General features: G+C 39.1%; 1 protein-coding gene across 1 annotated transcript in view; it reads left to right on the top strand.

Annotated features, from left to right (window-relative positions):
- Window positions 1-12,634, top strand: part of TEK (TEK receptor tyrosine kinase) — a 42,014-nt gene extending 29,380 nt beyond the window's left edge. Inside the window, exons 9-23 of the mRNA XM_040541357.1 lie at window positions 68-209; window positions 605-766; window positions 1,602-1,736; window positions 2,383-2,676; window positions 4,016-4,315; window positions 4,727-4,884; window positions 6,129-6,339; window positions 7,297-7,407; window positions 7,769-7,959; window positions 8,339-8,452; window positions 9,785-9,855; window positions 10,465-10,505; window positions 11,229-11,325; window positions 11,764-11,863; window positions 11,973-12,634. Coding sequence (XP_040397291.1) covers window positions 68-209; window positions 605-766; window positions 1,602-1,736; window positions 2,383-2,676; window positions 4,016-4,315; window positions 4,727-4,884; window positions 6,129-6,339; window positions 7,297-7,407; window positions 7,769-7,959; window positions 8,339-8,452; window positions 9,785-9,855; window positions 10,465-10,505; window positions 11,229-11,325; window positions 11,764-11,863; window positions 11,973-12,047 — 2,202 coding nt within the window. The 3' untranslated portion in view covers window positions 12,048-12,634. The remainder of the gene's footprint in view (window positions 1-67; window positions 210-604; window positions 767-1,601; window positions 1,737-2,382; window positions 2,677-4,015; window positions 4,316-4,726; window positions 4,885-6,128; window positions 6,340-7,296; window positions 7,408-7,768; window positions 7,960-8,338; window positions 8,453-9,784; window positions 9,856-10,464; window positions 10,506-11,228; window positions 11,326-11,763; window positions 11,864-11,972) is intronic.
- Window positions 12,635-17,313: the final 4,679 nt, after the last annotated feature.

The following is a 17,313-nucleotide window of genomic DNA, read 5'->3' as shown; positions in this document are numbered from 1 at the left end:
AGAAAGGTGGAATGGAAAAATTCCGTAATGCCCGCAGTTTTCAGGTCCATGTCTTTTGTCTTTTCAGCCTTCCTTAATTGTCACCAGTAATCGCTCTGAAGCTATGTTTACAATTAATCGAGTCCAGCCCCGTGATACAGGAACCTGGGTCTGCAGCGTGCAGACAGTAGCAGGAATGGCTGAGAAGCCATTTCAAGTTACAGTTAAAGGTAAGAGCATAAATCTTTTCTAACATCTTTGCCTCTCTATTTTTAAAACAAGATTTATAGTCTAACATGGCAGGGCTTTCCATTCCTGAACTGCAGGAAAATGTCTGAATAAATATCTACAGTCAGAATATAAACAGAAGCCTCTTATAAGCGGCACCCTAATTAAGTGTATTGGGGTATAAAAGTGTGATGGTAAGGATTAAAAGAACAGGCAATTTTTTTATAATTTTTTTTTTTTGAAGGGTACAAACTGTGAGTTTTAGGGTCTAAACCGCTGTCTACTTTTTAAGAGTTTGGAAGAGCATCTCCCATTTTCCTGTAGATGTAGGAAGGTACCAGAGTTTTACTGATGTAGGGAATTAAAAGGCTGGTTTAATACTTGCATTCTTGCTCAGTTCCTCCTGTGCCACAGTATGCCCCACGGCTGACAGACAGTGGACATAATTTTCTCATTATTGATATCAATGCTGAGTTACATCTTGGAGATGGACCTGTTGTGTCAACAAAACTCCTGTACAAGCCAGCAAAGCGTTATCAGTCCTGGATGTCTGTAGAAGGTAAGATTCTCTAATTCTCTCAAACACAAACTTCACTTACATACTGAAACATAATTTCACGTCTGCCCTTGACCCAGATTCAAAAGTCTCTGTAACCCATAAAAATTAAATCTTTTATGACTGGCCACATGGCTCTGTATAACAGTACTGTATAATGTTAATGTGAGTGTGGTACACCGACAGTGGTTGGAAGTGTTTATTCAATTTTCAGTAATCAAAAGGTTCCCCCCTTCTGCCCTAAGATAAACAGTACTCAATGCTGGGCCCAGCTGTTGAAAAATCCTGTGCAAATTCCTGTTTTTCAAAAACAGTGAGCAGTATGGAGTGGTCCTGAAGCATCTGCTGTCTTCCTGTATGCTTACTGTGCCCTCCACTGCAACAAATATTTTACGTAAATAGTGATCAGGAATGGTATAGGTAAAGTGAAGCCTGCTTGTGAGTGAGATGACCACTTTGTCTAAAATACTACAGGAAACATTACAGGAAATTAAACAAGTAAACAATAGTTACACTAATTCATGGTAACCCAAGATCTGCACACAAAATACGTACTGCTGAAGTAACCAGTCCTGCTCTGACCCAAAGGAAGGATGGATGGAAACATCCCTTGCGCTGGGTCAGAACCCAGCCGTTACTATGGGCTTACACTGCTTACGTTAAAACTCCATATATTATATGCTTCAAAATAGCTTATCTTAGTGAATTGGGAACAAAAGAAGAGCCTGAGTATCTTACCTTCCATGTGTAGTCATTCAGGAATATTTTCCTGCCCTTTTCTTCCTTATCATTTTTCAGGACGGGGTATACAACTTTACTGTTTCTTTCTCCTTCTCAGTAAAAGGCACAACCAAAAGACTGGACAATCTGGAACCTAAAACAGAGTATCAGTTCTGTGTTCAGCTGAGTCGGCAAGGGGAAGGTGGGGAAGGCCATCCCGGACCACAGGCTAGCTTCACAACAGCTGCACTTGGTAACTCATCCATCACCTTGGCTTTTCAGAAAAGGGCCATTTCAGAGGGTTATCTCTGTGGTCTGCTCCCTGATCGGCCAGAGCACTTTCATTTGAGCAATGGCAGCAGCTAGATGTGAAAAATATAGAGAGCCTTTTGAAATAATCTCAGGCAAAGGAAAAAAAAAAAAAACAGGGGTGAAGAAAACCACCCTATATGTAAGACAGTCCTATTATGCTCCCTGATTTAGAGGTGGAGGATCTGGGAAAGGAAAATATGCATACTTTGCCTGACTAAGCAACAGAATTGGAAATAGGAAACACTTCTTTTGCATGCTAGTCCTTCCTTCTAACACCAGATTGGTCCTTTCACTTACTATTAGATCAATTTACTTTAAAAATTAAAATGTCTGAACAAGCAGATAAGCTTTCAGATCACTGAGGAGACAGCCCAAACTGAATACTGACGTGCAAAATAAATTAGGATTCCACTAGGAATTACCTAAAAAGACAGCAAATTTCTGATAACTGGGTGGGGTGTGGGAGGGGAGAACTGCCCTTTGTCACTCTAAGTTAGGGCAAGTGGTTGCGAATAACTGGTACCCCTGCTTTGGTTTACATACCAGATGTGAAATGTTGTTCCCTGTCTCACTGTGGCTTCTCCAAGGTCTTCCTCCACCAGAAGGTCTCACACTCCTTCCAAAAAGCACGACATCGCTGAATTTGTCATGGCATCCTTTAACTCTGAGGACAGAGGACGACATTCGTGTTGAAGTGGAAAGGAAGAGCGTGAATGACAATGGTGACGAGAGCAGTGTTATTACTCAAGTGCCAGGAAATATGTCCACACTGATCATTAAAGATCTTGAGCCCAGACAGCAATACATGTGCAGGGTACGGGTGAACACCAGGTCCCAAGGAGAATGGAGCAACTACCTGTATGCGTGGACTTTCAGTGACAGTAAGTAGCTGATTCACTTCCGTTTAATTCTTCCTCTTTCCCCCAGTGGTCAGAATGATTGTTTCTTAATCACTACATTAAACTAATCCTTTGTTTTGGTAACACTCAGTTCCTGATGACAACCTGTCACAGTTGCTATTACTATTATTATAAAGAAAATCTCTGTATCCAAAGGAATTCTTACCTTGGGAATTGTCAGGAACTGATGATGAGTTTTATGGGAAAGAAAAAAAAAAAAAGGAAAAATAAGTGAAAAGCTTTGGAATTCACATCTTCTTAATATCTATATGATTTGTGCTTCTAACACACATAGCACTTTTTTCTCCTTGTAATGATGAACACACAGATTTTCATAATCTAAGCTCTTTTTTAACTCCAAAAAAAACAACACTCAGACCCTGCAGTTCAGCCATGTCAATACAGAAATAGCCAGCTTTTAAGGAAGGAAAAGAAGATACAATGAAAGGTACACATTCCTGTGAGCAAAGTGTAGTTTCAGTGTAGCTACGCTCAAGATCAGTGCCCGTGCTTGAATTCCTGAGTATGAACCGTGCCCTTTCACAGTGCCAAAACAGATGCTCTATCAGAATGAAGTTTGCCTGGCTGATGGGTGTCACTGCCCAAACCCTACACTGGAAAGGTATGCTTCTTCCTCACAACAGGTCATGTGAGGAAGCCCTCAATGAAACCCTACACGTATTAAAAGAAGTATCAACGGTTCTCATGGGACACCGCAGTATCCCAAACTGCACAAAGAAAAACTTAAGGGTACTTTTTTCCAGCAGAAGGTACTTAGCATAGCCGTCATGGGTGTGTCCAGAAGTCCAGACCTCACCTCTGCTGGTGTTTTTCTGATGAAATTTTGGACTTGATGATCCTTGTCGGTCCCTTCCAACTCGGGATACTTTGCTAAACATCGATAACAATTTCCCTTCCTTCTAATAGCCTGTATCCTGACAGGGAATTGCTCCCTGCAGCAGTGAGGGTGCTCAGAATCACATGGGGATGATGATTCAGTACAGAAGTAAATCAACCCTTTCTGCATTAATTTTAAAGCAATTATGCTGTCCTTGCAGAACAGCTTAGAGCATTCGTATCCTTTTTGCAAGGACAGGGCTATACTGAATACTACTCCAACCTCTGCTGGAAGTACGGAGTACTGCAATATGGGTGACTGCACATGGTTCATAAAACAGTTGTGCTCAGTTACCAAAGCTTGTCAACAAAATTCTTCTGTTTAGCACAACAAAGACACTGAGTAAAATGTTTGGCCTCTGAGGGAAGGCAGGTGAGGTGATGTGCACTCCAACACTTTTTGTGTGTTTATGTCTGTTCTCAGGAATCCCTCCTGCACCATACAACATCAAGTTTTCTAACACCACTGACACATCTTCAGTCATCTCTTGGACAACTGCCGAGGGTCACTCCATCTCCTCCATCATCATCAGCTACAAAATTTATGGCAAGGCTGAGTACAACCACATCGACATTATCATTAAGAACACCACCATTACTCAATACCATCTCAAGGGCCTCGAGCCAAACACTGTGTACCAGGTTCAGATTAACGCTCAGAACAACATCGGCTTGAGCAACCCAAACACATCCTTTGAACTGAAGACTCTTCCAGAAACTAAAGGTTAGTTATTCCAGCATACCAGACTTGCACAAACCAGGGCTGATGATATAAGCCAGTTAGATAGAGCAGTCACAATATCCCTTTTTTGACTCTCAGTTCCCTACATGGCATCAGTGAAGTGGAAACATACAGCGTTTGTGTGTATTCACTAGCAAGCGCCCAACAGCTCATAAATTAATGGAGTTAATTAGATCACTGAATGTGACCTTAGCTCTGCTCTCCCTGAAATAAGCAGGTGCTCACAAATCTGAAAATCAGAGCATACAATGTCTGTGACATTTTTGTAAAACAAGGGGATATACCTGTATGTCTTTACGCCGTTTATAAGATGGGAGTGTCTAGCTATGCATTGTTCATGGCTTTTTCAGAATTACCTGGAAATGACAAACTCTTTATGTGCTTCCTCAACAGCTCCATATGAATCGAAAGGAGGCAAAATGCTGCTTATTGCTATCCTTGGCTCTGCAGGGATGACCTGCGTAACGATTCTCCTGGCCTTTCTCATCATGCTGCAGTTAAAGAGAGCCAACTTCCAGCGCAGAATGGCTCAGGCTTTCCAAAATGTGGTGGTGGGTTTCTAGCTTTCCTCTGGCAATGTGGCTAAACATTTTTGCCCCATCTTTTGCAGTTTTTTGTTTGTTTTCACTTCCTTTTCTTTGGCCTTTCCAAATACAATCTCCTCTTCGTGTATGACATTAGTGCTGTTGCTAGTGACCCAGAGCTAAAGCAATCATAGCTATAGGCTATGAGACAGATGACCTGACTTGAAAAAAGATACACACAATTTATCCTTCTCTTTTCTGTCTTGTTGCCCCTGTGTATGACCAAGTATCAAGCCATGCAGAATGGAAGAGCCTGTTTTCCTTCTGTGAAGTTATGCCCTGTTTTGAAAACTGCAGTACTTTTAACCATTGCTTTTGAGCATCAGTGACTGATCTGCCACATTTTTTTAACCTGGGGAGAGCACAGCAGGGATCAGTCAATGGCAACATCATAGCTTTGGCAGTGATGAAATTGCTGAAGTTTGTAGTATCACGTAGAGCTCTCTCTCTGCATATACTCGTATCCTTCTGTAGCTTCTGCCGCACTCAGCTTTCCAGTGTTATCTCTCACTTCAAAGGGAAACCCATGAAGGAGAATGAAGCTGGGCCAAAGAACTCCTCCAATTGGATCTCCACAGGTTATTTCTTAAAAAAGGGACCAGGGGATCCCCTTTTTAAAGGGGACTCATTCAAAGAGATGAGTGGTCTCCAGGCCACAAAATGAGTCCCCAGGCCACACATAATAGCTCCTGCTCCTTGTCTTGAAACTTTTCCCCAAAAAAGTGTTTATTGGGCACGTGTGGCTGAAGTGGAGATGTCTTAAGTATGGAGGAGAATCATTTCCTCTCTCTTTTCTTTCTTTGCATTGTCTTTCCTCAGTCTTCCTACTGAGCCTGATTAGCACGGAATTTACTCAAGACAAACAAAGAGTTAAATCTTGCCCTGAGACTTAAAACTGGTTCTAAGATCAATTTTATCAAATGATTTTTGCCCATCTCTTTCACCTTCATTAATCAGAAAATTTTCAGGATGCCTAGTACAAAGGTACTTATGCATAAATTAGGAGCCTGATTAATTTTGTAGATCTAGGCACAAATGCTTGCTGCAGCCAGTGTCTAAAGTAGGTGTCTCACTCGTGTGTAAGCAGGAGATGGTTCAGGTTGTGTGTGTGTGCACACCAGTGAGCACATATGTATTCAGGGAGGGTAAGCATGGTATTGCTCAGTAAAGAAGAAATCATACTCTATGTCATTTGCTTAACTCTGTTACAGAGGGAAGAGCCAGCTGTACAGTTTAACTCGGGTACTCTCACTCTGAGCAGGAAAGCCAAAAACAGCCCAGATCCCACCATTTATCCAGTTCTTGAGTGGAATGACATCAAATTTCAAGATGTGATCGGGGAAGGTAACTTTGGACAAGTCTTGAAAGCACGAATTAAGAAGGATGGCTTACGCATGGACGCTGCGATTAAAAGGATGAAAGGTAGTAAAGATCAGACCCCGAGACTGTAGACTTCTCTTGGCTGTTTTTTTTTTCTAAGTGTTCCTCTGTCTTAAGAAGTGCTTAGTAGCCCCCTCCTAATGTTTAAATAAATATTCAAAATTACTAGTAACATTATAATGGCTGATACTAGGCCAAGATTTGTGTTCCGGCAAAGACTGCATTTCTGCTCTGTCATGTTGGTCTATATTTCTCTTCAAATGCTAACATCATTAAGGATTATGAATTTTGCACTTCACAGACTAGTACGAACTTCACATGTGAGTTTATTTGCAAAGGAGGAGCCATTAAAACATGCGCTTGATAGAAACAGGTGCACTGAGCTAGCCTTGGGCACAGCATTTAGTTACCTCACCTACCTCATCCAGTCACAGATAACTACATCTCTGCATCTGTACATACATACACTAAATCAAGGGTCACTTGCATTCTTTGTACTCATCGGGCCTGACTGCCATGTTCCAGAGAGAACTACAATGCATGGAATACTGCAAGAACATACATATTTTTTGCAATTCATTAGATTGTTATGTAGGCAAATTGGGAGACACTCAAATACGATCACCATTAAAAAATGAGCCAAGGTCGGCACGCAGGCAGAAATAATCAAAAGCACACAAAAGGAAAGACTTTTAGGCAGCTAGCTGCAGTATGATCTGCTATGACTTCTTACCTTTTGAAATAAGGGAAGGGACAGATGTGTAATATTAAAATGCTTTCTTTCTCTGGAGGTGGCTGCTACAGACATTAGATTCTTTTTCTCCTCTTGGAATGAAAAATCATATTTTTCAAGTAAATATTAATGTATCTTGGAGTTTTCCTCTTTCTATTGGGAATGAAGCTGTAGTGCCCCAGGCAGCCCAGAGTCCTCATAATTAACAATATAATCCTAAATTCAGTTCAAAGGAAAACATAAATACACACTGATTTGATTTTCAGAGTATGCCTCAAAAGATGACCACAGAGACTTTGCTGGAGAACTTGAAGTCCTTTGTAAACTTGGCCATCATCCCAACATCATAAATCTTCTGGGAGCATGTGAACATCGGGGTAAGACACTATTGAATACATGCACTTCAAAAAATCATTAAAAACAACAATAACAAAAACAGTATAGATTCATATTGTCCATAGAAACACCGGCTCATGAACAGGTTTTTCTGTGCAACACTTACGTTAAAAAGCCAAATACACTTGGCGTTAGAACTACAAGTCCATGTTAATCCGTCAGAAATGATGTTCACCAGTAGTTCTAAATTCTCCATTACACGTAGGAGTTACATTGTTTGGTATTTCCCCATAAATCTGTTTTATGTTTATTTTATTTTTACTTACATCAGTGTAGGTTTCCAAATACTATTGCTGAACGTCTTTTACTTTGTGATACACTAACTATCTGATTTTTCATTAGGATATCTTTACCTTGCCATCGAATATGCCCCCCACGGAAATTTACTGGACTTCCTTCGGAAAAGCAGAGTGCTAGAGACAGACCCAGCATTTGCCATTGCCAACAGTACTGCATCTACACTTTCCTCTCAGCAACTTCTCCATTTTGCAGCAGATGTCGCTAGAGGGATGGACTACCTGAGCCAGAAACAGGTCAGTCCTAAATTTTCTACCCACCAAGAGCAGAGTATTAATTTTTCAGGGACTACGCTTTTAAATGAGATCAATATAAGGTTTTAATTTTAGCTTTGATAGCACACACTGGGTGACCATTATTTTGTTGTGTTCACTCAGCCCTATCAAATACTATGTCACAGGGAATCAAGGAGGAGGCATTCAAACTTACAAATGACGTGGTAACTAACTGCTTTCATCTTTAGCTAAAGTTTAAAATGTTATTGGTAATGGCATACTAAGCCATTTGTTTTGGTTTTCATTTTTATTCTGAATGCTTACAATTTTCAGTAGAGCATTCAAATAACACATTTCAAGCTCACAGATACCATACTGATTTCTGTTTTTTAAATTTTAGTTTATTCATCGAGATTTAGCAGCAAGAAACATCTTGGTTGGAGAAAACTATGTTGCAAAAATAGCTGACTTTGGCTTATCCAGAGGTCAAGAAGTTTATGTTAAGAAGACCATGGTAAGAATCAAAAGCCATATAGTCTGTTCTCATTTTTGTTTTCTTATTTCTTATTTTGTATTGTAATATAAATGAAAATGTAAACTCATAGGTACTACAGAACTAATCATATATATATATATATACTTATAATATACTAACATGTATAAATATTTATATTAACTATTAATACACAAGCATTACCTGTAAATCAGCTCTATAACACATTTATAATATACATAATTGAAAATTACTTCTATGAAGATGGATGGCAGTATAATAACCAATTTTGTAATCAGTAATGAGATTTAGTTCAATTCTATATAGAAATACATAGAACATATATTTGATATATGATGAAAATGTGTATCTGAACAGCTGTGAGAATTAAATTTTTGTGCCAGAATTTATCTGGCTGGGGCAAGCTAGTTTAATTTTATTGAACAAGCACGAAGTTAACAAAACGGTAATAACAGACACACCAGGATCTATGAGTTGACAAAACAGCTGTCCAGAGCTAATGCTTTGGAAGACATAGAAGAGAAAGACGTCTAATAAACATCAGACAACCACAGACCAGGAATAACACTGGGTGATCAAGGGAATGGGACTGCTTAGAGACACATGACATTACTCAAGGATTATTTCCAATTTGTCTTGAGATGCTGGTTGGATAAATTTTGTTAGCTTTAGCTTAAACTGTCCCTTCGGTATGTAAACGTACAAATCAAGTCACGGAACAATTAAAGTAATAAATCTAATTACTTAAAAAAGTTTACTTGCTTATAGTCAATTTTCATAAATATAACATGTAGAACAATTGCTGGGGATTCGATTGTGGTATCTATTGGAGCGGGTCCAGAAGAGGGCCATGAAGATGATCAAGGGGCCGGAGAACCTCTCCTGTGAAGCCACGCTGAGGGAGCTGGGGCTGCTCAGCCTGGAGAAGAGAAGGCCCCGGGAAGACCTCATTGCAGCCTTCTAGTACCTAAAGGGGGCCTACAGGAAAGATGAGGAGAGACTCAGGGAGTGCAGTGGCAGGACAAGGGGTAATGATTTTAAACCAAAGGAGGGAGGTTTTTATTAGATATAAGGAAGAAATTCTTCACTGTGACAGTGTTGAGGCACTGGAACAGGCTGCCCAGACAAGTTATGGTTGCCCCATCCCTGGAAGTGTTGAAGGCCAAGCTGGATGGGGCTTTGGGCAACCTGGTGTAGTGGGAGATGTTCCAGTCCACAGCAGGGTTGTGGGGTGGACTATATGTTCTTTAACGAATCCAATCCAAATCGTGCTATGATTCTATATTGTTATTCCAACCACCAACAAACCAACTTTCATGAAATAATTTCCAGGGACGGCTTCCAGTGAGATGGATGGCAATTGAATCTTTGAATTACAGTGTTTACACCACTAATAGTGATGTGTAAGTATGTTTTTAAGTGGTCTTTTTAAAATAAACATTTTTTTTTCAATATCAAGGGAAGTTTGATAGCAAGTATAAAGACATGCACTGAACACAAAAAAACTCACAAACTATGTCAGTGTGAGTAAGCAAATGGCAAGAAAAAATGGAAATCAACAGCAAAAATAGTTACTTTTATTTCATCAGAAATGTCACAAGTCCACAAGCTAATTAGATTTGGGTTACTAATAGAGGTGTATTTCTCACTTGAAATAAAAAAAATCTTCTGAATTCTCGGGCGAGTCAAAGGAAATCAGTATTTTATTCAGGAACCTGGAACCGATATTTAGCAAAGCAATTCTATAAGAGTGCTATTTTTGCTGAAAGCACTTAAGTCTAGTCAAGAACTCTGTCTGATGGACTTACAGGGAATTAATTTTGCTAAAGATCTTGTTCCAAGCACTCCAGTTCCACGAACCCTAAAATTACACAAAAATTGGTAAGAAAAAAAATAGGGAGATTGACTCACACTTCTTTATGTTCTTTGATTATTAGCAAAATTACCTACCATTTTAAAATATGGTATCTTGTTGCATTCTGGTGGCACTCAATAATACTCCTCTCTTGTAGATGGTCATATGGTGTCCTGTTATGGGAAATTGTTAGCTTAGGTAAGTATGTGGATTTTGTTCTGCACAAATAAACTCATCTGGGTCAAGCAACCTCGACTCATTCAGTCTGCTTACAGTTCCTTGCTTTTCATCACACTGCATTTTTTTTCCTGTTTCATTTGACAGAACCTTATTTAGCTTCAGTATTCTTGGAAATACAGTCATCACATTTTCAGTTCAGATACCATTCTAAATGCGAAAAGCATCATGACCATATTTTCATGGCACTGTAAAACCCAGGACATATCTAAATGTAAAATTCAGCATACCACACAATTTGTAGCCTTAATCCAAAAGTGGATATAATGTTGATGGGTAGCTTTTGATCATCCCCCTCAGTTTTAAGTCAGTATTTACATTGTAAACACTTCTTTTTGCCAAACTTCTCCAAGTACTGTCAAAGAAAATTTCTGAACATTAATAAAACTTGAGGGGTTTGTTGTTTTTTTGTTTGGTTGGTTGGTTTGGTTTTGTTCTTGAGTAGTTGAAAAGCTACTGTTTTGTTGTTACTGCTTCCATGCTGCTTAATGCACAGTTTGAAAAGAAAAATGAAAGCCAGTGTAAATTTTTATCACCTACAGGGCTGGTATAAAAACATACTGTCTAATGCTGGACTAATTCACCTGTTACTGAGTCAGTCATTGTTTTTCCTATCGCTATGAAATTACATTTTTTAATTAAAAAAAAAGTAGTGTTCATGACAATGATTAAACCCTGCTTTAGGTGGAACACCATATTGTGGAATGACATGTGCAGAACTCTATGAAAAATTGCCTCAAGGGTACAGACTGGAAAAGCCTCTCAACTGTGATGATGAAGTGTAAGTAACTGCCTCGGCAAACACAAAACGAAACACAGCATCATCTATAGGAAATAAACAAATTCTACAAGAAACTAATTTTTTTTTTTTTTTTATAAAAACACAAATTACATTAAAAATGTAAGGGTACAGAAGTGGAAATAATTATTTCAGGCCCTTTCTGCCCAGCATGCACTGTTATTTGCAATGAGCCCTTTCCGAGGCTTCCCGCTCCTGCCAAATATACTGTTCTCTATGCAATATGGCTGGGCTTTCACTCAAAGAGAGGTTCTTGATTATTCCATAGAAAAATAATTTTTTTCCAGACAGAAACCAAATGTTGAAAATATAAATCCAGATATGTATACAAGTCCACTTTTCTTTTAAAAATAATACACAAGAACTAACAACTCTAACCTATGTGTCTAAACCATCCTGTGTTGATGTTTGCTTTTAAAGGTATGACCTAATGAGACAGTGCTGGAGAGAGAAACCATATGAAAGACCATCATTTGCTCAGATATTGGTGTCACTGAACAGGATGTTAGAAGAAAGAAAGGTAAGAATGAATCCACAGAAATGAATCAGGCCGTGAATAATTTCAATATAGTTTAGGATTCTAGAGGTAATGCAAGTTGTATCACACTCTTTGCTTGCTTCCTTCCCAGACCTATGTGAACACTACCCTATACGAGAAGTTTACCTATGCAGGCATTGACTGCTCCGCTGAAGAAGCTGCTTAAGATAGAAGAAATCTACATTCACCAACGATGTATTAAACAAAACCAAAACTCAATCTGCTGGAGCCCAGAATGTGATGTGCTGTGTAGAACCGTGTATAGTTCTAACTGTATATAATACAGTAATACTGTTTTACTACAGATATCTATGTGTATATCACACAGTAACCCCTGCCTCCACAGACTGTAGAAGTGTACATACTGCTCTGAGTAGGAATAGACTGAAGTCATAAAACCTGCTTTCATATGCAGGGTATTCTTCTTTTCTAGTCATGTAGATGAAGTGTATACATTACAATTATTGTAGTGCATTACATGTTGCCATCGTAGACATGTTTGATACTTTTCAAGAGCTACTGATAGCAAAGTCAGTAAGTTACAGCAGTATTTCATATACATTTTAATTGTGATTCAAACAAAAATGTTATGCTCTATGTGACAGTGGTATTTGCAAGCAGATGCCAATCCAGTATTGTGACCAAGAATACTAAGATTCCTATTTGAAAGTAACGGTAAGGTTGTAGAAATAATCTGTTCAAAAATTCTGCTGACACTTGTAAGATATAAGGAATAATATTGCTTTTCCAGCATCCAGTTTGACAGTGTTTGCCTAACTTCTAAAAACAGGCGTATATTTTGAAGTGTTTGATACTATCTGAGGCAGCCATACAGCAATTATGAAGCACAGGACTGAAGAACATAATACATCAGCCTGGATATAAATGAGGCTTTTTCAATTCGTATTTCATTTGATAATTACCCTGCATAATTATAAATTACTACCTATTATGTACAAGCAGGATTTACTTACTTTTTCTTATTTTATCCCTCACGCAGGTTGTTGTATGGTATGGCTTCTTAGAAATGCTTTACAAAAATGCTTCAAAACAATGGTATCTGGCCTGCCTGAAAGATCTTCCAGCCCTTAGGTGAGACAAACAGAGACAGGATTGGCATTACCTCCTGGCATGAAGTCAGTCACTTGGGATCCTGCAGACTTACCTCATTCAAACTTCACACATCTGCTAATTTCATGCTTTGCACAAATGTTCCCCTTATCCCCCAGGGACTCACCGGCTCATAACTGCCCATCGGATCACGGTGACTTTCTAGCTGAGTGGATCTGGTCACTCCCTGGCACCTGGAAGAGGCTAGAGAGAACAAAATAGAAAGGTTTCCTTCTGATGCTTAGTTTGTGAGTGGCTTGGTTACAAGGCAGGGATACCACAGCAGAATACAGGGTTACGTAACTGGCATATATCAGTCCTTACTCAAACAGAAGAAGCACTAAAAGCCTCATTAAAAGGGAGTCCAGCAGCAAACAAGGACGCTGAGATCACGTGCACTGCCTTGGGATTGGCAGAGCTTGCACTGTAATTACAAATGCTACAAGCTGAGTTTACAGAGATTGCACAGGCTCACTGGACTAAGGGAACCTCAGCAGAACTCTTCAAAAATAGGAGAGAAGAAACAAATTCCACAAATTCCAGGTATTTTTCATAAAAGACTACTTAGCAAGGCACCTTTGAAGTATGGGGATTGCATTTGGCTGTCTGACCAGGTTTCTACAGGTCAGCAACATGAACAGGAAGGGACCTCCATAGATGCCCTGGCAGACAGGCAATGCTAGCTAAAAACTTCTGGTAGAAGTTCTCCGCTTTCTGTAAAGAATTTTTCATGGGTCCAAAACAGCTTGTTGTCCCACACGTCTGAGAAGCAGACACTACTGACTGTTCTACTACTTGATGTAAGCCCATGTTTCTGTGGCAAACTTTTATTTTAAGCAATGTCATGTAAGGAAAGATCAGTCATTCACCAGCCCAGTAGGTCTTAATGCTGTCTGCGTTTTAAGTGTTGAAGTCCTCTGTAATTTTATCTGAAGGTCATTTAAATGTCTTTGTAAATGTTCTTCAGAACCTCAGTTAACATTGTGGTAACATTGTGGTATGCATAAACTTTATGATTTGCTCTAATGAAATTTAAAGATTATTTTTAAGTTGTCATTTGAAAAATATACAGAAGTAATAACCCCAATGCACAGCTTGAGATGTCTCTATTAGATCTACACATCACAGAACTACAGCTATTAATAGATTACTTGCTTCTCCACTTACAACATGCACTGTGTGTTCCACACTCAATATCTAGATATTACTCTGTTAGCCAGGGCTGGAAAATGTGATTTTATGGCGGTTTGTGACATAAAAAGGTTTTCAGCCTACCCATTAGTGGTTGTATGCTCCGGCTTCCACAACACATTATATCAGATCCCATGTCCCCCCGTATCCTCAAATGTCTTTGTTTCTCTGCTGTTAAAAGCATAACACTATCTGCTCCCAACAGTTACTATTCCAAATACCTCATGTCCTAACATCCTTTATACACTTCTACATATTTACACCTGCCTACTTCTATGCACAAGCTTACTCTGTCACCAGCTCTTCTACACACTGCTTTTTGATAGTACTTCCACAGTTTTCTCATATTTTCTCTCATACTGTTACCAAGCTCATAGTAAGGACAAGTATATGCTTGGGAAAGAATAGAAGAATTTCAGACAAGTGGAGCTGGACATGCTTTGAGGAGTATGTGACATACAATGGAAAGGTAACTGTTTACAGTCAAGAATTATCAATAGTTTGAAATTATCAGACACCTATTCAGAGAGAGTGGAGCCTTAAAAAAAAACAAACACATAGAAGAAACACTTGCATACAACTTCTCCCACCGAAATTCTCCCCATCTCTCACTTTGGTTTAGCGCAATAGTTCTTATTGTTCAACAGTGAGTGCAGTTAGAGAAAAAACAAGTCCTTAACACTTTCAGGGAAATCTCAAGCGCTACAGAAGCACACAGCATATTTGGCAGGAAAGCTAAGAATAGTTCTGAGAACAGACATCACCTACTAGAATAAAAAAAAGTTTTACCAGACACCATCTGGCAGGGGGGAACAAGTGTCCAAACAAGAACCTTTACCCTCATTAGACTGGCCAAAAAGTAAAGCATAATTGCCCTGAGGCTGTCTGAATTCAACTACTGTGCTCAAAGGCTGCACTTCTACTCCTCAGTAACAAAAAAGGAAAAACACATCTTGTCTCAAATGATAGGTATATTCAATTCCTACTTCTCTGTGGACAGATTGACTTTAAACTTATGTTTGAAGTCACACACAGCCCCTTCTCCACTGCCCAAAACATAATGGTTGGGCATTTGCTTAAAAAATGTAGTGTTGACCATTACATCAGAATGTACATAAGTACCTGGTAGAAAGAAGTTAGGAAGGTGGAGATGTGCTCTTCTCAGCGATATCCAGCGACAGGATAAGAAGCATTGGGCACAAATGGAAATACAGGAAATTCCATTACAGGTGGTCAATCCATAGAAGAGGTTGCCCAAAGAGGTTGTGGTCTCCATCCCTGCAGATATTCAAAACCTGACTGGACGCAGCCTTGCTCTGAGCAGAAGGCTAGACTAGATGATCTCCCAAGATGCCCTCCAGTCTCAGCTATTCTGTGATCTCTGAAAGACTGGAGAAGGAGAAAATGCAGAAAATAAGCAGAGGCCCAGATAAAGTAACTAATTACATAGGCCTAGTTCAAGAATACAAGTTTTGCCTCTTACTGTTAATTCCCTCCCTGTGCTGGTACGTGACATTCCTGCTTCCAACACAACATTATGTCTTTCCCTGAACCATTCTGCGATGCTAAGCCACATACTGATCAGCCATTGCCATGTGCAGTGCCACTGCTCAGTCACAGGGGAACTCAGATTAAACAACAGTTGGAACAAACAGCCTGGAGCAGTTTGGATTGCTAAATCAAAATCCTCAAATCTAGCAAACTTACTATTATGTTTCCTTATAACATTTCAGAGCTATTTCACATATTCCCGTATCAGCACAACATACAATATAGGTGGTGATATCCTCACAGTAGGAGGCAGAAGCTTCAGCAAGTCCCTCCAAACTGCAGGTTACAATCAGACCACACCAAGTCTCCCACATCTCACAAACATGAGCTAAAATTCTGGCTCTTGAAGATGCTGTGTCACATTTTGCAGTAAAGTCTTCATCATAAACACACACAGGAAACAGTGTGCTTAGAGCAGCAGAAAGATAACTCAATCTCTAGAGCACTGACTTAAGCCTAACTGCTCTTCTATTCACAACACCTTTCAGTTTTCATGAAACTTCATTACTTCCAGGATCAGAGGATTGTTCCATTTTGCCAATTTTACAAAAAAAAATAAAATCTAAAATTCTTTGACATGTTGTACATAGTATTTTTATCAATAGTCAACTACACAAAAAAGGTATGAAGAGGACAAAAATCAGACAATGGATGTTCTTTAGATTGCCTATAAAATCTGAGTTATCAGCTCAGTGCTAACGTTTAGCAGAGAAACCTGTGTTAGTCATCCAACAAAGAGTAACAAATTCTACAAAGTAGGTATTCATCTCATTCCTCAGATTCACTCAAAGCCAAATAATAACAGCAATCTTCACAAAAAAGACCTACTTTCAAAGCTAGGAGTTCCAGGATCCAGGAGCAAGTATATCCTCCTTAAAAAAAAAAAAAAAAAAAAGACACTTCAAAGCCATTCTATAAGCTGTAGTAAGGTGTTTTGGTTTTTTTAAACCACAATCTGAGTATTAAAGACAGGACAATTAACAAGCAACACTACTTCTAACCACAGCTATTACCTCAAAGTATATCACAGAACAGGAGACATGCCCTAGAGACTGAAAAAACATAAAAAGCAAGCACATTGATTTTTTTCTTCAATTTAAATCTAGTCATGCAGTTTACTCCTTGTTATTATGCACAGCATGTCCATGACAACTGCAAGATCTTCTTTACGCTACTCATGTTACAGGGACCTCAGTCAAGACCATTTTCCCCCCACACGCAATATTTTTTCAGGAATCAATGCAAAGCATATCTTCATCTTTACGGTCCTGTAAAAACAGACATTTTTGTACATTTTCTTTTTATCTTCTTTGATTTCCTTCACACAGAAGTGGCAACAAGACTTTAAAATCTTGAACTTACATCCCTTTGTGAAGGTAGCAGATGCTGAATTCTGCCTTAAGAGGGAGGCAAGGAATTAGAGCTTATAGTGTAGTCCAATTCTAGTTGAAGCAATAACCATGTTTATTTCTTGAGATAACTGTGCTTTTAGGAACCCCAATAAAGCCAGTAAAGCACATTGCATTTTCACAGTTGAAAAGCTTCCTACAGGGTCTTTTTTTTTTTTTTTTTTTTTAAGA

This window comes from Cygnus olor, chromosome Z (genome assembly GCF_009769625.2).
Source record: "Cygnus olor isolate bCygOlo1 chromosome Z, bCygOlo1.pri.v2, whole genome shotgun sequence".
Lineage (NCBI taxonomy): Eukaryota > Metazoa > Chordata > Aves > Anseriformes > Anatidae > Cygnus > Cygnus olor.
This window is presented reverse-complemented; position numbering and strand designations above follow the sequence as displayed.